Source organism: Pipistrellus hanaki (genome assembly GCF_964339955.1).
Source record: "Pipistrellus hanaki genome assembly, chromosome: 7".
Lineage (NCBI taxonomy): Eukaryota > Metazoa > Chordata > Mammalia > Chiroptera > Vespertilionidae > Pipistrellus > Pipistrellus hanaki.
This window is the reverse complement of record NC_140509.1, coordinates 67,931,275-67,951,853: the sequence shown is the minus strand read 5'-3', so window position 1 is coordinate 67,951,853 and position 20,579 is coordinate 67,931,275. Positions and strand designations below refer to the sequence as shown.

General features: G+C 38.1%; 1 protein-coding gene across 2 annotated transcripts in view; it reads right to left on the bottom strand.

Annotated features, from left to right (window-relative positions):
• Positions 1 to 20,579, bottom strand: part of HBS1L (HBS1 like translational GTPase) — a 70,484-nt gene continuing 49,905 nt past the window's right edge. For both annotated transcript variants that reach the window (XM_084889501.1, XM_084889500.1), the window contains exons 12-18: positions 19,907 to 19,975; positions 15,669 to 15,773; positions 12,456 to 12,546; positions 11,332 to 11,440; positions 4,731 to 4,831; positions 1,826 to 1,970; positions 1 to 671 (exon numbers count right to left, since the gene is read on the bottom strand). In XM_084889501.1, the coding sequence (XP_084745627.1) occupies positions 660 to 671; positions 1,826 to 1,970; positions 4,731 to 4,831; positions 11,332 to 11,440; positions 12,456 to 12,546; positions 15,669 to 15,773; positions 19,907 to 19,975 (632 nt within the window). In that variant the 3' untranslated portion in view covers positions 1 to 659. The remainder of the gene's footprint in view (positions 672 to 1,825; positions 1,971 to 4,730; positions 4,832 to 11,331; positions 11,441 to 12,455; positions 12,547 to 15,668; positions 15,774 to 19,906; positions 19,976 to 20,579) is intronic.

Below are 20,579 nucleotides of genomic sequence, written 5' to 3'. Positions count from 1 at the left end.
TTTTGCTATTATGCTCAAACTAAGATATTTTATTAGTTGGCTTTACACCTTAAATAATAGTTTGGATAACAAAGGAAGAGTTTCCACTAATTCCAACCTAATCTTTCAAAAGTTTACTTGTTGGAGAAAGAACATTCTTATGCTCAACACAAAATACCTTTATGATTATAACCTTCAATAAATCTTTCCTTAGAGTTAACAAAAAAAAATTTGCACTGGTCAAATATTAACTATCTCAACCACCCAATTTAATTATTTTTCCAAAATGTATGCAGTAGAGTTGAAAACCAAAAGAAAACTGTAAACATTCCGTAGTTTGGCTGGAAGTTGAGTTCATTTCATGATGATTCAATTCTTCTAATACATATTTCAGATATTTCAATTCTTCTAATACATATTTCAGATATGTTTCCTTTCCATAAATCTTAGCAAAGTTAATCCATTTACTAACATTTCAAATGGAAAGATGGTTTGGCAACTTGAAATTTTTGCAGGAGTGATAATCAACACTTCTTTGCTGCTAATTAGAGCTTTAATTTTCTCTCTCATTAAAAATAATACCAATTGCACATTGTTCCTTTAGTTGAATAGCTGGATTCTTTAAAAACATAGCTTAGTTATATCCTTGCATTTGGAAACACTGGAGAAGTTCTGACCCATCATTCTTTTATCTGTAAAGGAGAAAAACATATTTTCTAAAATTCAATCAATCATATTAAAAGACCAACAACAGGCAAATGGCAGTGAAATCATTTTATCAAGATGATTTTTTTTTTCCTTTTTCCTGTCACTGTTCCCTTCCCTAGTCATATATTTCTGAGATTAACTATAATCACTCCATTATTTCCCACAAGGGACTGCATCTTATTTTTAGAATGTGCTTTTATAAAGAGTGCTTTGGCAGATTAGATGTGATGTTAATGACAATGATATGAGACAGCATTTATGGAATGGTTTATGTGTGTCAATTACTGTGCCAAGTCTTTCCACTAATCATTTCATTTCACAACCACAGCTCCTGGAGGCAGAGCTCATTACCCATCTTTAGAGAAGAATAAATCCAGGGAGAAGTGTTGTGCTTATGCTGCTAGGAATCAGCGGAGCAGCAACATACACTTGGGCAGTTTAACTCCGGAGTCTTTTATATGACACACATGTAACTGGATTGTGCTACAACCTAAAGCCTTCTGTTCAAAGTATACATACAATTAAGTGACGAATACAATTCATGCAGAAAATAATTATATGAGTAAATCCCCCTTAAAATATAATATTCATCAAACTTATTTTGATCATGATAGTGTAGAAGAAAACTTAAATTACTGAAGTTTTTTGGTTCATTTCTGGCTATTTTCTCCATAATTCAGGTGCACCTCACATTACATAACAGGTCTGCTTCAGAAACATTACTAATATATTAACTGAACTTTTTGAATGAATCATTTCAAATGTCCTGAAAGCCAGTCATATAAAGAACAAATGTTAATGTGGGCTCTTCTATTAAATGAAATTACAGCCCCCAACTTATTTGACTTTCAAAGTCTGTATTCTCATAATTTGGATTGCACACTTACAGACTTTTCAATGGATTTCCTTTAATTTTGAGCCATGTTACTGATGGAAAACATGGTTTGGAAGTCTCATTGTGGGAAATTCTAAGACCAAACATTTCTTCCCATTTTTAAAATGTTTTTTATATAAATTTAAACATTTTTATAATACCATAATTGTGTTTTCCTTAATCCATAAAAATCTCATTAGTCAACCTTAAAAAGTAGAAAAATACATCAGAACCATGGACACACAATGGGTCACTTTACAATACCTCAGTGACTACCCCAGCAGCTACTGTAGAACCACTGTAGCGTAGCATGAACCTTCCCAGTTCCTTAAAGTCTTTGTATAACTCAAGAGCCACTGGTCTTTGTGTCTGTAGCTCTACCAACGCATTCTGACCTTTAGTCAACAACCTATCAAGAAAAGAAAGGAAAAAATGAATATTCAATAGAGGTAAGTAAATGTAATAAACAATCTGAAAAATAAATATTTCAAACTCAATCAACAAATCAACTTAGTCTTTCAAAAACTTAAAAAAATAAATTTTTCTTAAAATGAAAATGTGTTCTTTGAATTTTTCTAGGTTGAAAAAAAATCAGAAATTCTAGATTAGTTCATATATATATATATATATATATATATAATATTTTTATTTATTTCAGAGAGGAAGTGAGAGGGAGAGAGCAAGAGTAGCATCAATGATGAGAGAGAACCACTGATGGGCTGCCTTCTGTAAGTCCCACACTGGGGATGAAGCCTGCCACCCAGGCATGTGCCCTGACATGGAATTGAACCATGACCTCCTACCCTGTTTCCCCGAAAATAAGACAATGTCTTATATTAATTTTTTCTCCCAAAGTTGCGCTAGGTCTTATTTTCAGGGGATGTCTTATCTTTCCATGTGCTAGGTCTTATTTTCGGAGAATGTCTTATTTTTGGGGAAACACGGTAGTTCATAGGTCGACACTCAATCACTGAGCCATGCCGGCTAGACTATACATATATTTTAAGAAATATTAGTTCATCTTTCTGTATCTCTCTAATATATTTATTTTACCAATCTTTTAAATGTAAAGCTATCCTTGAGAGGATGTTATAACATAAAGTATGCTCAAACCTCCTCTGTCAAAGCCTTCCCTGTCATTCCCTCAATGAAACAGTTTCAATTATCTAATCAAGAAATGGAGGCACTTATACTTTACAAGAGGAATGCAATGCCCTATGTTTTCCCTAGTAAAATTCTAATTAATAAATTATGTGTTGAAGTTATCTTTTTAGAGAGAGTCATCTCCTAGTGTGAACACAGAAATCGGTTCTTTAACAAAGGTTCAGGACATAATCACAAAAGATTTTCCCACAATATGATATTTGTAGGAAATGAAGGGGATGGGGCATGGGCAGGTTCACACAGATAAGCCAACCAACAAAAATCTAAAAAATGCACTGACACAACACCCTTATTTACTACAAGAAGCAGAACCCAACAGGGGACATTTTGACATTGTTCTCTAATTTAATTTTTATCTGCTCTAGAAAGACAGAGAACAACAATCACAGACTCATCTTCTGAAAAATTAGTTCAGAGACAGACTGACAGAATAAGCTACTAGTATTACAAAATTTCCAAATATTGTTTTTAGTCAGTTTCAGGCCAAAGTCTCATTCCTTAGGAAGGAGAAGATCCAATACTTTATGATTTGCGCTTAGTTTCTAGAAAGTTCAGTTCCATTCCATATAAAGCAAAGTGCCTTTAGTGGGGGAAAAAAAAAAAAAAAAGGCCAAAAAGGCATTGGTGCAAAATAGGAGGAAAGGACTAAATTATAAATAAGATGACAGGGAAAGCTAACATGAGAATATATTAAGACCTAATATCACTGAGCTAGGACTTATAGCAGGATGGGGAATTCAGGAGTAGATTTGATGGGACAATTTCAGATTGAGAATTCTCTGTATCACTTGTCTGAGTCAAACAACCTGTCTCCTGTCAAAAAGAATGTGACTTATGTGAACCGTGTTAAAATGCTGGCTCTGCTATTTGCTAGTTCTGTGATCTTGAACATGTGATACAACCTCTCTAACCTTTAGTTTCCTCATCCAAAAAATGGGGAAATAATAGCACCTACTTCATATGGTTCCTGAGCATATAAACATGTGAAAGCATTCATGATGGAGCCTATGAAACAACAGTCCTCCAGAAATGTTAGTCCTTAGCACATTTCGCAGCACATTACAGCAGACACTCACGCTAGGAACTGAAGGCTGAGGTTAAAAATAAACAAGGATCTTTACGAGACAAGAAGCCCTTTATAACTAATGGAGGAACAGGCATGGTTTAGAGCAGTGTGAAGATTCTCTCTTCCACTTGCAGCCAACCTATTAACCCACTAACCACCTTTGGCCTCTTACACAGGTGCAGATGAGGAGGAACAGCCAAGGACAGAAAAAAGGGGATTTTGGGTGGGATTCCCCATAGAGAAGAAGGGAGGAAAACCCCAAGGCTGAAGCAGCCAAGCCAAACTGTGGTTAGCCTTGATTTAGGGTAAGAACTTAAGTTCTTTCCTTTGAAAGTGCTAGCCTTGTCCCAGCCAAAGAGGAATGGTCCCCACCTCGGCCTAGATATTAACAGTAAGCAGAGAGGACCAACGTGCTTGGTGAGCTCAGCTATGGTTCCAGGTGGACACTGAGCAGAGGGAAAATACTTTCCAGGTGGAGAAACTGGGAGCTACAGTGTGTGTAGTGCGCTTTCTCCCTGGTGTTCCTAGCATAGGGAATGACTCTCTGTAAGGAGAAGACAAGGAAGTTAAGAACGCTCAGCTGGGATTTGGAACCAGTGGCTAGGCATAATTCAAGTTCATCTTTTAAAATGTAGGATTGTTGTTGTTTTTAAATGCCTTTATTTTTACATTGCTAGATACATATATTTCCATTTTATTTACAGTCACACCTCACCATTACCACCATGCAGAACAGAAATTATATTTAGCATTCATACCAAAATAGGAGCTTAAATATTTATTTTTGTGTTTGTTTTAATCTAGTTCTTAAAAATGATTTCTGGAAGAAGTAAAAAGAGAGTTTATTTACCACCCCTAAAAATATTACACAAAATAATTAAACTATAAGAAATTTGCTTAAATTGCTTGTGTTTATTACTTATTCATTAAAACACTTACTTAGGCTTCTTCTTGGTGACCTCACCCGTGCTTTTGTTCAAGACGCTAATCAATCGTTTAATAACAGCAGGCTCACTGACAGTCTGGTAGTGTAACAGCACCTAAAACAAAGCATTGTAACCCTGAATAATTGCTTACCACAGCATCTCTGGCCTAGTACTTGCTCACATTTAATTGTATTAAATGCAGCACTACTGCCTAAGGTTGTTAGGATTCCCAGTTGCCTCCTCGTTGTCTCACCATTCTAATTAGCTCGTTCTCCAATTTACGAGGGGGAAAAGGTCATGGGAGGCAGTTCAAACATCACCACCACTCACTGTGTATACTTTAGTGAATTACATAACCTTCCTTATAGGGTGAGATGAGAATTAAAAAGGATCAAAGACAGTGACTGGTACAAAAGATGTTCAACAAAAATCATAAAAATTAGGGGAGGGGAATCATGTGACATTAAAGCAAGAATTAATATATTCACTGTTGGATAATGAGAATAAAATATTACAGGGGAGTTCAGAATGGCTTTGAAGTCAGACAGATCCGAGTTCAAATCTTAACTCCACACTTTCCAGCTGTACAATCTGTCACAAGTCCTTTAACCCCTCTTTATCCCCAACAGCCCAGCTTCAGGATCCTTATCACTAAAATGAGGAAAATCAGATGTTAAAGTAGTGCGTAGCCACTTTAAAATGGTAAACTTCAGCTAATTGATGGCCAAATATTACATATTATTGTTCATGTTTTATATTGTATATAAGAAAATTTAATATAAAAAAGGCTAAGTAACCTAATGTGGTTATGGTGACGTGTGTCAGAGACAAATTTTTGCTGAGGTCAACTGGAGTCAGAGTTAGGCTGTCCTCCATTCAAATAGTAAGGACTGAGTGTATACTGTGTCTACAGCCTAGGTTAGTGGAAAAATCAAATACCCAGGAAGTGGCCAAGCTACCAAACGTTTAAGTGGTTTATAAGTGCCATATTATGCTATTTTCCTGAAGAAACACTGACACTTCTATTCTGAAATTTCCTGGCTAAAATAGTTTGCATATTCTGAATACAGAAGCCTGAAGAGTTTCAGATAAGGTTTAAGATTCTGTACTTCATGTGGGTTGAAATAATTAAATTGTCTAGTGTTTTATAAACTATAATGAGCTACATAATCTGTTAAGTAGCATAATAAGTCAATGAGAAAAGGAAATTTCTTAAAGAAAAATTTAAGGGTTATTTCCCAAAGAAGGAGGTAGGAGTTCAGGGCACCATCAATAGCTGAATAAATAAACAAAATGTGGCATTTACATAAAATGGAATATTATTCAGCCTTAAAAATGACTGAAATTTTGATACATGCTATAATATGGATGAACCTTGAAAACATCCTATGAAGTAAAATAAGCAAGGTGCAAAAGGGTAAATAGTATTTGATTCTATAAAGGTACCTAGAATAGTCAAATTCAGAGACAGAAAGTGGAATAGTGATTACCAGGGGACAGGGGCAGGAAAGGGGAGTTAATGTTTAATGGGTAGGGAGTTTCAGTTTGGGATAAGGAAAAGGATCTTGAAATGGACGGTGTTGGTGAATATATAACAATGTGAATGTACTTTATGTCACTAAACTAAACACTTAAGAATGGCTGATACAATAAAAAACTGTGTTTCATATACTCACAACTGTAAACTACTTTTGCATCACCCTGTATTTATATAGCAATAATAAATAACTCCCTAAATAGTAAAATTTTAATTACATAGGAAGCCTTTTCTTGGTTAAAAATTACACTTGGAAAGGTTTCTTCCCCCAGGAAGTGGACAACAACAAAATGTGACTGCTTTTCTGAAACACGTTTCATCCTACATTCGTGAATCAATACACGTGAGAGCGATCTCATTAAGAAACACTGAAAAACTTTCAATTCAAACTTATTTTTAAGAAACTACAGTAGACAGGAAAACAGTATTACTATTCAAAGTAACTACTGACTTCTTGACCTCTGTACCTCTCCATTGGCAAAAATTATTGCTGCATGAGTAAAAACATGCAGAAATCAACCTCTCCAGCTTCTCCTGTACATACCGCTTTCTAAGAATTAGCGCCATTTGTTCATAGCAATTAAGTTGTAGTTCTTTGCCTATCAATACATGCATTTTGAATATTTAAAAATTAAATATTTTCATCTATAACAGGGTTGTTGTTTTTTTTGGAGAGAAGCTTCTACTCCCTTTTTTAGCTTATGGGAGAAATGGAATATAATTATAAAACTAAAATACTTAAACAGTATCTTATAAACATTTTATATGATCTAATTTACATAGGATTACAAAAATTATCAGCAAAGCACATGATTCAAATAAAAGGGTGTAAATATAAAATGAATTTAAATTAGCTGAATAAATGTATGTTTAACCCCTTAAGTACTATCACTAACTTAAAGTTTAAAGATCCATTACTATTACTGTCTTACTTTTATTGCAAAGATGCACTGAATGGTGAACTGTTTATATTTTCAAAGGGAAGCCATTTAATTCCACTGAGGAATATATTTTTTTTTTTTTACTGTCACGCAGAATCTGTACTATATAAGCTGATCAAGAAGAAGAAAAAAAAAGTCTGATGGGAAAAAAAATGCTTGTTTATTAAGTGACAAAAACAAGTTACCAACCTATAAACAGAATATGGCCTGAATATCTGAAAAAAATTACACATAAGACAAGGAATTCATGCTATGCACAAGTAGCAGTACCTTTTCTGGATAAGTAACATTATAGCATAAAATCATCCTCTTCCCATAAATGTGTATGTTTCAAATGAAGCTGGTCCATGAAACCAGCAAACCAACCTCACAGCATGCAGTCTCAAGGTGTTGCTTCAGCACAATTAAGTTTACCCTTTGGCTCAGGCTTAGGCTTAACTAGGTTTAGGCTTAGGATTAGGTTTAGGCTTAACTAGGTTTAGGCTTAGGATTAGGTTTAGGCTTAGGCTTAACTAGGTTTAGGCTTAAGCTTAGGCTTAAATAGGCTTAGGTTTAACTAGGCTTAGGCTTAACTAGGCTTAGGCTTAGGCTTAACTAGGCTTAGGCTTAACAGGCTTAGGCTTAGGCTTAACTAGGCTTAGGTTTAACTAGGCTTAGGCTTAACTAGCCTTAGGCTTAACCAGGCTTAGGCTTAACTAGGTTTAGGCTTAACTAGGCTTGGCTTAACTAGGCTAGGCTTAACTAGGCTTGGCTTAGTTAGGCTAGGCTTAACTAGGCTTGGCTTAGCTAGGTTAGGCTTAACTAGGCTAGGCTTAACTAGGCTTGGCTTAGCTAGGCTAGGCTTAACTAGGCTTTTTTAACTAGGCTAGGCTTAACTAGGCTAGGCTAAACTAGGCTAGGATTAACTAGGCTAGGATTAGCTAGGCTAGGCTTAACTAGGCTTAGGCTTAACTAGGCTTAGGCTTAACCAGGCTTAGGCTTAACTAGGTTTAGGCTTAACTAGGCTTGGCTTAGCTAGGTTAGGCTTAACTAGGCTTGGCTTAGCTAGGCTAGGCTTAACTAGGCTAGGCTTAACTAGGCTTGGGTTAGCTAGGCTTGGCTTAACTAGGCTAGGCTTAACTAGGCTTGGCTTAACGAGGCTAGGCTTAACTAGGCTAGGCTTAACTAGGCTTGGCTTAGCTAGCCTAGGCTTAACTAGGCTTGGCTTAGCTAGGCTAGGCTTAACTAGGCTTGGCTTGGCTAGGCTAGGCTTAACTAGGCTTGGCTTAGCTAGGCTTGGCTTAACTAGGCTTGGCTTAGCTAGGCTTGGCTTAGCTAGGCTTAGGCTTAACTAGGTTTAGGCTTAACTAGGCTTAGGCTTAGCTAGACTTAGGCTTAGGTTTAGGCTTAACTAGGCTTAGGCTTAGGCTTAGGTTTAACTAGGCTTAGGCTTAACTAGGCTTAGGTTTAACTAGGCTTAGATCTAGGCTTAACTAGGCTTAGGCTTAACTAGGTGTAGGCGTAGGCTTAACTAGGCTTAGGCTTAGCTAGGCTAGGCTTAGCTAGGCTTGGCTTAGCTAGGCTAGGCTTAGGCTTAGGCTTAGGCTTAACTAGGCTAGGCTTAACTAGGCTAGGCTTAGCTAGGCTAGGCTTAACTAGGCTAGGCTTAATTAGGCTTGGCTTAGCTAGGCTAGGCTTAACTAGGATAAGCTTAACTAGGCTTAGGCTTAGGCTTAACTAGGCTTGGCTTAGCTAGGCTAGGCTTAACTAGGCTTAGGCTTAGGCTTTACCAGGCTTAGGCTTAACCAGGCTTAGGCTTAACTAGGTTTAGGCTTAACTAGGCTTGGCTTAACTAGGCTAGGCTTAACTAGGCTTGGCTTAGCTAGGCTAGGCTTAACTAGGCTTGGCTTAACTAGGCTAGGCTTAACTAGGCTTGGCTTAGCTAGGCTAGGCTTAACTAGGCTTGGCTTAACTAGGCTAGGCTTAACTAGGCTTAACTAGGCTTAGGCTTAGGCTTAACTAGGTTTAGGCTTAGCTAGGCTTAACTAGGCTTGGCTTAGCTAGGTTAGGCTTAACTAGGCTTGGCTTAGCTAGGCTAGGCTTAACTAGGCTTAACTAGGCTTAGGCTTAGGCTTAACTAGGTTTAGGCTTAGCTAGGCTTAACTAGGCTTGGCTTAGCTAGGTTAGGCTTAACTAGGCTTGGCTTAGCTAGGCTAGGCTTAACTAGGCTTGGCTTAACTAGGCTAGGCTTAACTAGGCTTGGCTTAGCTAGGTTAGGTTTAACTAGGCTAGGCTTAACTAGGCTTGGCTTAACTAGGCTTAGGTTTAACAGGCTTAGGCTTAACTAGTCTTAGTCTTAACTAGGTTTAGGCTTAGGCTTAACTAGGTTTAGGCTTAAGCTTAGGCTTAACTAGGCTTAGGTTTAACTAGGCTTAGGCTTAACTAGGCTTAGGTTTAACTAGGCTTAGGTTTAACTAGTCTTAGGCTTAACTAGGCTTAGGCTTAGGCTTAACTAGGCTTAGGCTTAGGCTTAACTAGGCTTAGGCTTAACTAGTCTTAGTCTTAACTAGGTTTAGGCTTAGGCTTAACTAGACTTAGGCTTAAGATTAGGTTTAGGCTTAACTAGGTTTAGGCATAACTAGGCTTAGGTTTAATTAGGCTTAGGCTTAACTAGGTTTAGGCTTAGGCTTAACTAGGCTTAGGCTTAACTAGGCTTAGGTTTAACTAGCTTAGGCTTAGGCTTAACAGAGCTTAGGCTTAGGTTTAACTAGGCTTAGGCTTAGACTTAACTAGTCTTAGTCTTAACTAGGTTTAGGCTTAGTCTTAACTAGGCTAAGGTTTAACTAGGATTAGGCTTAAGTAGTCTTAGTCTTAACTAGGTTTAGGCTTAAGCTTCACTAGGCTCAGACTTAGGCTTCACTAGGCTTAGGCTTAACTAGGCTTAACTAGGCTTAGGCTTAGGCTTAACTAGGCTTAGGCTTAGGCTTAACTAGGCTTAAGCTTAGGCTTAACTAGGCTTAGGCTTAACTAGGCTTAGGTTTAACTAGGCTTAGGCTTAACTAGGCTTAGGCTTAGGTTTAATTAGGCTTAGGCTTTGGCTTAACTAGGCTTATGCTTAGGTTTAACAGGGCTTAGGCTTAGGATTAACTAGGCTTAGGCTTAGGCTTAACTAGGCTTAGGTTTAACTAGGCTTAGGCTTAACTAGTCTTAGTCTTAACTAGGTTTAGGTTAAGCTTCACTAGGCTCGGGCTTAGGCTTAACAGGGCTTAGGCTTAGGTTTAACTAGGCTTAGGTTTAGGCTTAGGCTTAACTAGGCTTAGGCTTAGGCTTAGGTTTAACTACGCTTAGGCTTCACTAGGCTTAGGCTTAGGCTTAACTAGGCTTAGGTTTAGGCTTGGGCTTAACTAGGCTTAACTAGGCTTAGGCTTAGGTTTAACTAGGCTTAACTAGGCTTAGGCTTAGGCTTAACTAGGTTTAGGCTTAACTAGGAAAATAATAAATAAATAAATAAATAAATAAATAAAATTGGCCGCCAAATTAGTGGCTGCTCACCCTCTCTCCCCCCAAAAAAGTTTACCCTATGGCAAGCATAGTTGAATATATCCATAAATACCAATAGGTAGACAGCACGTACACAGAAAAACATACCGAAATGTAAAGAGTATATATTCATGTATTATGCAAGTATAGAACAATCTTACTAAGTTTATTTTCTTGTGTTTTTCAAGGTTTTCTCTAACAATGTATCAATTTTATAAAAAGAAAAACTACAAATAAGCATATTAAAACAAACAAACAAAAAAAACAGAAAAAAAACAATTTACAATTAGGTAACCTTTAGAACACAGTGAAAAAGGATCTACCAATTTCCCTAGATGAGATATATTTTAACATCAATTTGTATCCTATTGATTATGAAATATCTATTCAATGTCTCTTTGAAAAATATTCAGGCTCAAGGATCAAAACAAAAAGTAAAAATAAAAATGATTTTCAAATTCTAATTTCATATTTTTCTGGATTAGAGTAATAAGATGTTAGCTGAAAATAACCACAGCACTATCAATTGTAAAATATATATATATATATATTATTTTTTAGGATAAAGTGACTTTGAATTTGTAAAAACAGTACACACTGAACATTCTGAAACTTACAGGAAATCCTTTAGTGATAGGAATTTCAATATTAAAGATGAGAATTCGGGCTCTGAACCGAGTGCAAGCTTTAATGGGTTCTTTGGGACCACAAAATATGCAGCCAACACTGTAAGAAAAAAAAAAGAAGAGAAGGTAGTTGGGGGACAAATAAATATATATCTAATAGGATTACCCCTACAATCATTTACTAAGTAAAACAAGCAAGCAAATTAGGGTCTTTTTCTAAATATTCCCTTCTGGGTCAAAGTCTGGCTTTATACCTTACTAGAGGCCTGGTGCATGAAATTCATGCACCGGGGGTGGGAGTGTTCCTCAGCTGAGCCTGTACCCTCTCCAATCTGGGACCCCTTGAGGGATGTCCGCCTGCCCTTTTATGCCTAATCCGGTTGGAATCAGGCATAAATGGGTAGGCGGACATCCCTCTCACAATACAGGAGTACTGGCTCCCAACCACTCACTTGCCTGCCTGCCTGCCTGATCACCCTCTAACCACTCCCCTGCCAGCCTGATAGATGCCCAATTGCCCCTAACTGCCCTCCCCTGCAGGCCTCATCACGCAGAAGTGCCCTCCCCCGGTGGCCTGGTAACCCCTAACTGTCCTCCCTTATCAGCCTGGTTGCCCCCAACTGCCCTCCCCTGCAGGCCTGGTCACCCAAACTGCCCTCTTTTGCAGGCCTGGTCCTCCCCAACTGCCCTTTCCTGCAGGCCTGATAATCTCTAATTGTCCTACCCTGCTGGCCTGATTGCCCACAACTGCTCTACCCCTAGACCATCTAGTGGCAGCCATCTTGTGTCCACAAGAGGCGGCCATCTTTGACCATATGGGGGCAGCCATCTTGTGTCTTGGAGTGATGGTCAATTTGCATATTACTCTTTTATTAAATAGGCTATCATTTTCATACATAACACCTTTCACTCAAAGTATGTGAGCTGACATGCATTGATTTTAATTTTAAGTAGGTTTGCTTATTATTCTTATACTTCCACAGTGCCTGATTTTGGCCAAAATAAAATTCAGAATTAATACTTATTATTTCATTTGAACTGGTCAAATGCAAAATGTATATGTTTTGAGGTCCTATATCTAAAACAATGGTTGATTAAATTCGTTTTTCACTCACTTAATTTTGATGATATCCATCCCAACCAACGTAAGACTAACATGATCGCCTGCTGCTGCCCAATCAACAGGTTCATCATGCAGAGTGATTCCTGGAAATGAGTAAGAACCAAAGAATACAATGAAACACCTCAATATCGAACCATAACAACCAAGAGAGTTTGGCTGATTTGTGCCTCATCAGTCACTACTCATCATTTTCAATATGAATGGATCGAGAGTGAGAAGAGTAACTGTGAATGCTAAGGAAGACGCACTTCCTCTACACTTGACTCCCCTGGCAAACCACCCTAAACATAAAGTGACTTATATTTGTCCATAAAAGGCTGATTTCTGTTTTTTCAATCAAGAATTTTAAACTCATTTACACAACTGAGTATATTAACTAAACAGGCGCCATTCAAATATTTTGTTATATTTTGTTATATTAATGGATGTAGGTATAACAATACAGCTCCGATTACTTTTAATAACATAAAAAATGGGACTGGGGAAGCTGTCTAGTCTTGTTTTACGTAGAATTAGACAACCACCTAAACCAACGCCAGTGTTCACCAAGGAGCCACGGGCATCACTGCTCAGTCAGATGTGCTCGTGGCAGACCCTTTCACTAATTCTTGTCTCAAAAGAATGGCTGCCCAGAGACAGAGAGATGCACAGTGATAACTGGTTATATAAAAAGAGATTAATAGTGTAAAATTTTAATTTAAAAATGATCCCAGGTGCTGCCACATACCTCTACTACCTAGGAATTAGCCTGGAGAACAACTGCAAGGGCAATGCTCCACTGCCTTATTCAAAGACTTAAAAGTAATATCTTACTTTATGATTCCATGGGTTAAGTTTATGGGGTAAGCTCCTTCCCACTGGGACTTTAGTCTTGTGATGAAAACAGTATGAAAGGCAACAACTGTGGAATAGTTCTTAAATGACATGTTTTTAGAAATTATAATTTACCCACATATTTCTGAAAATACTTATTTTTCCTAGGTAGAATACACTTATGCGAGTTTCTTTAAAACTTTTTGAAAATTCAAGAACTTTAAGGGCTCTAAAACAACCTATACTTTTATTCAAAATTTCAATTATATGCACATCTGAATTACTCTGAGAAGAGAGCCATAATTTTCATCAAGGTATCAAAGAGGTCCTTGACTCTAAAACTGTTAACAATTCAGATATTAAGGAATATTTGCTAAATTTTCAACTAATTACATTTAGTTTTTAAATGTAGATTTTAAATGGCCATGATTTTTCTATGAAATGTGGCATTGAAGGAGCTAGCTACTTAACATATACTAGAGATTGCTTTAATTTAAGATGGAAGGGCATTCATACCAGAAGTTCAATTAACCATATAAAAAATCTACAGATAATATATAATCTAATTTTCTGCCCCCAGACATGTTATACTATCCTATATATGATATCTATCTTCTTGAAGACCTTCTTCACTAGACAGACATTACACACAAAAAAAGTTCTTTTTCAACACTCCATGCACTTGATAATGTTAATAAGGCAAAAACGTAATTAAGAATTTCCACTTGTTGGTTGCAGATTTAGTCACTTCTCTCTTTTAGGACACAGCTGGTTAATGAGCCACAGTAGCACCTAAAGTGTTCAGATAGAAGTATGCATTAAACAACCAAATAAATGAAGCAAAGCACAGGGTTAGAAATTGAGAACGGAGAGCCTCCATGCTGAGGTAGAAGCACAGCTCTCAGGAGAGGGTGCTATACTCTCCAGGGGCTTCTGATACAGTGTCTCTTTAAGACCAGTGAATTAAAGACAAGTGGGTAGCGTTTTTCTGGAAGGGAAGTGACAGGAAGGAGTAAGGCATAGAATGTGGGACTTTCAGAAGTGACCAAGTTGTCACAAAGTAGTCAATCTGTAAGGTCCATGGATAATTTTAAAAACATGGTTTTAATTCATGTCTACTGGTTATTAAAAAAAACACTTCCTATTCTCAAAAAAGCTTGCTAACATAAATCAGTATTTCAAAACTATTGTAGCTCTTGATCATTTTAAAAAATAAGATATCTGAACCTGCAACTTTTTAAAAAAAATGTATATGTATTATTGTTTATCTAAACAGAATTTTCATGATCCCTAAGCAAGTCAAAAGAAAAAAGTAAAATGGAAATAATTTTATCTTTCATCCCCTATTCATCTTTAAATGTAGGTTAAACACTATTATCTAGACACATATTCATTAATTTCTTCTAATCATTAGAAAATTAGCTTTTAAAGTAATAAGCAAATTAATTTTTTAATGTACATTCAAATTTATAAACAACTCTGGATATAAATTATAAACAAGATTAACAGAAGAACTGAAATTTCAAAAAATTTTTAACATTCCCAGTAGATTACACTTTAGTTTAAAATTGTTACAAATACTATTACTTTATAGTATAAACAGATCTTCATTTTTAAGTTGAAGTCCGAGACTTAGTTGAAAAATTTAATCTTAAGGTAAGTATAACATGTAAGCAGAATTTAGAAAATAATAACATGTATACATGTAAGATCAAATGATTAGAAGATGAGAACAGTCATCAGCCATCATGAAAGGTCATGTATTAGATTATGTACAAAAGCAATAATTGGTGTACTTTAAACTACAATAGCTCACAATTTCTCTTTTCAACATCAGGATTCTCTACATTTACATCTTATTTTCTTAGGTCTCCCTATAATTTTTGGGGGGGTATAAACATGATCAAAGCTGTTACCATATAGTGATTCTGAAATATACATTTCAAAACAACAGACTGCAAGGGAACTAAATAGAGCTAATAGCATTAATCATCAGATTGCATTGCTATGTGAATCATTATAAGCTTTGGGTATGTTTAGTGCCCAGTTAAGTTGGACTTAATTTCTGCTACCGAATACTATTTTAAATGTATCTGTCAGGTGTCTCTACATCTGGCTAAATCCTAAACAGACTTTTCACATCAGTGTCCAAAAAAAAAAAAATGCTACCATAGTTAGAATGCTATAGGTACATATATACACACACAGTCACAACAGAAAAAAATCGTTTAATGTTTTCACATTTTTATCTTCAACAGTTAGTATCATTTTGACAGTCAGTTACAATTTCAGTAAGAGGTTATTTACTCTAGAGTAAATAATTGCACTACTTTTTAAAATCTGCCGTCTCAACGTAAGGGTTATTTAGCAGAAGAATTTTGCAGAGGAATACCTTTTGCTGTACAGGTTTCATTAGGAGGCATTGCTAGTAGTCGGTCACCAGTTTGGATATAACCAGCTTCAATTTTCCCAGTTACACAAAATCCAGATCCTTGATCTGTAAAACATACCCAAAGCTTATAATGATTCACATAGCAATGCAATCTGATGATTAATGCTATTAGCTCTATTTAGTTCCCTAGCAGTTATATATAAAACTGTAGTTCAATGAACATCAATGTTAATCTCAGAATTTTTAATATCTACTAATATGGCATAACACATTCTACTTTTGATTTTCTTACAAATAAAAATATTCTTATTTTTAAAAATTGGAAATTCATTTCTTCTTCAAATATATATTGAATGTTTACTAAGTACCAGGCACTCTGGGGATAAAGAGATAAAAATATAATCACCTACCCATAAGGAGTTTACACCAGTGAAGAGGAAGACAAAAACAATTACATTGTCCAGAAACAAATGTTACTTATAATGAACACTTAGAAATGGAAAAAGGTACATAGAAGAATCCATGTTGAGGGGGAACAAGTACAGTTTAGCTGGGCACAGGAGATCACCAGGTAACTTGTGTGTATGGGTAGGGGAAGCAGGAAAACACTGCTGACCCAGAAAACCTCATATGCAAAAGTGTAGAGTTATAACCACATGTGGGATGTGCTAAGACCTAGTGTCATTTATAGGGAATTTCCAGGGACCACATGAAATAATGAAGTGTCTACAAGACATACATGTGGGAAAGACGCATTCCAGGGGGCATCAGTCACACCAAATTCCCTAAGAATGGGGCCATGGGAGCACATTCCCTATGAGGATGTCCAGGAGCAGGTAGTACATTTATCTAGAGAATGTGAACAGATGGGTTGGAGATACAGATCTGGGAAGCATCAAGACACTAGAGGCAGATGAACTCATGCATGTCTGTACAAAAGGAGCATATAGAGTAAGAGGACTGAAACAACAGAACACTAGTTAACAGACAAGAGGAAGAGGAGCACAGAGAAGATATAGAGAGGTCAAAGACATAGAAAGGAGAGCAGGAGAAAGTGGGTCACAGAAACCGAGGGAGAAAAGTTTTAAGGCAGATGTGACTAGTGTTCTCAGAAGTAATACCAAATTCAAGTAAGGTGGAAGTAAGATAGAACTGAAAAATGTTATTGACTTGGGCAACCAAGTGATCACTTGGTAACATCAGTGGGAACGTATTGAGGAGAGCAGTGTAGTCAGAAGCCAGGAAGTAGCCAGAAGACAGAGTAGGAGATGAAAAAATAGTCAGCAAACATTGCTAATCAAAAAAGAAATTTAAGCACCTCTTGTATTTTAAATAGATAACAGTAATTTGGAAAGCATTACCTTATATACTCTTCTACTACCAGAATGTTAGAAGCTAATAACAATAATAAATTTAGGCTTTTTAACCAGCTAACTGCCACAATATTTTGAATTAAAAAAGATTCGCTGCTTGCTCCGATACTTGTGGCGAACAGTTAAAATGATTTTTGTGAGACACCTTCATTCATTCATTCATTCATTCATTCATTCATTATTAAACATTTATTCCGCATTAGGAGCCTGGTCCTGCAGATGCAGAGAGAGAACAGATGGTTCTTGCCCTCAGGGAGTTCGCAATCTAAGTGAAATAGACAGCACTCAGACACTTATACTACTGCATGAGCAATGCAATGACAGAGGATACAGAGAACACAGAGAAACACCTCAGAGGATGTGATTGGTGAACTCGCCAGTCATCAATTTACTGCTTCTCAGTTCCAAATCCACTCTTTACTGCCTGCTCTGGAGATATGGAGGACAAGTGACATTTTTACTGTATTAACTTTTTAAATATATAAATGTTACATCCTTCTGTTTATAAGATTGTTTATTCCATTTCCTTGTTATATATTTCTATACTAGAGGCCTGGTGCATGAAATTCGTGCATTCGGTAGGGGGATGGGGAGTCCTCAGCCCGGCCTGTGCCCTCCCCCAGTCTGGGAGCCCTTGGGAGGATGCCGCCAGCTATGAGCCCAACTTCTGGCTGAGTGGCGCTCCCCCACGTGAGAGGATAGTGACCACCAGGGGGCAGCTCCTGGTTTGAGCATCTGCCCCTTGGTGGTCAATGCACGTCATAGTAATTGGTCATTCTGCTGTTGGGCCGAAACCAGCTCTCTGACATCCCCCAAAGGGTTCCGGATTTCGAGAGGGTGCAGGTCAGACCAAGGGACCCCACTGGTGCATGATCAGCACCAGGGGGGAATGCGGGAGGTTGGCAAGCCAGGGAGGGACCGTGAGAGAGCTCCATTGTGTATCCAGCCTGTCTCATTCAGTCCTGATCGGCCAGACCCTAGCAGCAAGCTAACCTACCAGTCGGACCATCTGCCCCCTGGTGGTCAGTGCACATCATAGTGACTGGTCGACCAGTCAAGTGTCTGCTCACTGGTGGTCAGTACATTTTATAGCGAGCGGTTGAGCATTCTTAGCATATCATTAGCTTATTACACTTTGATTGGCTGAATGGCCAACCGGACGACCGACACTTAGTATATTAGGTTTTTATTATATTGGATAGGGTCTCACACTCATTAAGTGAGGTATATTCTTAGGTATTTAATATACCACCTCCTCCAGCAATGTCTGTACCTTCTGTGTTTGGGTACTTTCCCTCAGCCATAGGGTACCACATAGTTTCCTTATCTACACTAATAAAAGAGAAAGATGCTGCCAGACCGGTTGGCTCAGTGGATAGAGCATTGGCCTGCAGACTGAAAGGTCCCGGGTTCGATTCCGGTCAAGGGCATGTACCTTGGTTGCGGGCACATCCCCAGTAGGGGGTATGCAAGAGGCAGCTGATCGATGTTTCTCTCTCATCGACGTTTCTAACTCTCTGTCCCTCTCAATTCCTCTCTGTGTAAAATCAATAAAAATATATTTAAAAAAAAAAAAAAAAAAGGAGAAAGATGCAAATTGACTATCACTTTGCGACGCTTACCAGCCAATTAGGAGTTAGTATGCAAATTAATACAACAAAGATGGTGGGTTACTTTGCATATGCAGGTGCCAAGCAGCCAGAGGCAGGGCAGCTGCTTGTGTGTGTGCCGGCACCAAGAGGCCTGGGTCCCAAAGACAGGTGTCTTCAGGACTCAGGCCATCTGAGCCTGTAGGTCTGCACACTAGGCCTGTAGGCCCAGGGCCTACACACGCAGGGCGTCCTCGGGAGACAGGCTACTCTGAGCCTCTAGGCCCACATGTAAGCCTGGAGCAGCAGGGGTCCTGGAATGCCCCTGGCCACTCTGAGCCTATGCTCACAGCCACCGAGCAGCCGGAGGCAGGGTGAGGACATCCCTGGGATGCAGGCACTCCAAGCCGACGTGCACACAAGCAACCAGGCGCAGGGTGGGAATGCCCCCTACAGCGAACGAGAAGACAGCAGACTGTGGGGGAGCAGACAGCTGGGCCCTGCTTGCCCCTGGCCTTGGCAACAAGGGGCAAGCAGGCCCTGCAGTGAGCAAGTAGACAGCAGGGCCCCCACAGAGAGCTGACACCAGGGCCTGCAGTGGCGTCAAGCAGGCAGGACCGCAGAGAGCAGAGAACCATGGGGAACAGGCCTAAACCATCAGCAAGATATCCCCTGAGGGATCCCAGATTGAAGAGGGTGCAGGTTGGGCTGAGGGACCCCATCCTCCATGCACAAATTTTGTGCACTGGGCCCCTAGTATCTTATATCACTCTTTTTCATCACATTAAAAATTCTTTATATTGAACTTGCCATTTTACCTATGTGTAGTAGATATATCCTGATTGAATCCAGACTCCTACAGATAGATAGGAAATGAATAAAGAGAGAGAACAAACCATGGGTAGGCACTGTGGCAATAGGGACCCTCCAATGTGGTTAAGAAATAGTGAACAATCCAGTTTGGTTGAAGAATACAGAAACTAAGGGGATCTACTGTGAGAAAAAATTATGAGGCTAGAAAGATAAAGGATAAAGTATTTTCATACCTGAAAAATAAATGAGACGGGGAAATAGTGAGTAAACTGAAGATTTTTCTGGGCAGGGGAGTTAAGAAACTAGTACTGTGCCCCTTAAATTTGGCAGTGATCCTCACATTGGCATAAAGAAGGGAGAATCTGAAAGACAATATAATAATTTTGTCCAAGAAAAGAGGTCAGGAGATAACAGAAAGGCAGGGGTCATACTGCAACAGTACTGCAGAGGTAGTAGCACTTACCTTTGAAAACATCAGATACACATAATCTAAAAGGCTTATCGATAGATCGTTGAGGAGGCTTGAAGGAATCTAAAACAATGGCAAAAAAGCTAGGTTTAATTTAGAAGTAATTTTTGACTCATCTCCCAATAAAGCCCCATCTCTCTTAGAAAATAATAATTTTTTATAAATATAAAAATAGCAAATTGACAGTCATTCATATAATACTTTGTAGTTTATAAAATGTTTTCACGGATATTAAATCATTTAATGTCAACAACAGTCTGTGAGGTGGGTAGGGTAGATATTAGCCTCATTAATTCAATAAGGAAAAGTATTAGTTTAAATATTGCATTTTAGCCGGGACCGGTTTGGCTCAATGGATAGAGCGTCGGCTTGGGGACTGAAGGGTCCCGGGTTCGATTCCGGTCAAGGGCATGTACCTTGGTTGCGGGCATATCCCCAGTAGGGGGTGTGCAAGAGGCAGCTGATCGATGACTCTCTCTCATCGATGTTTCTAACTCTCTATCTCTCTCCCTTCCTCTCTGTATAAAATCAATAAAATATATTAAAAAATAAAAAAATAAATATTGCATTTTATTTCAAATCTGGTAACATAGCTCCTCTAATTACAAATCCTATGCTTTTGCACACACAACACTGTCTACCATAAAGAACTCTAAACAATAATTAA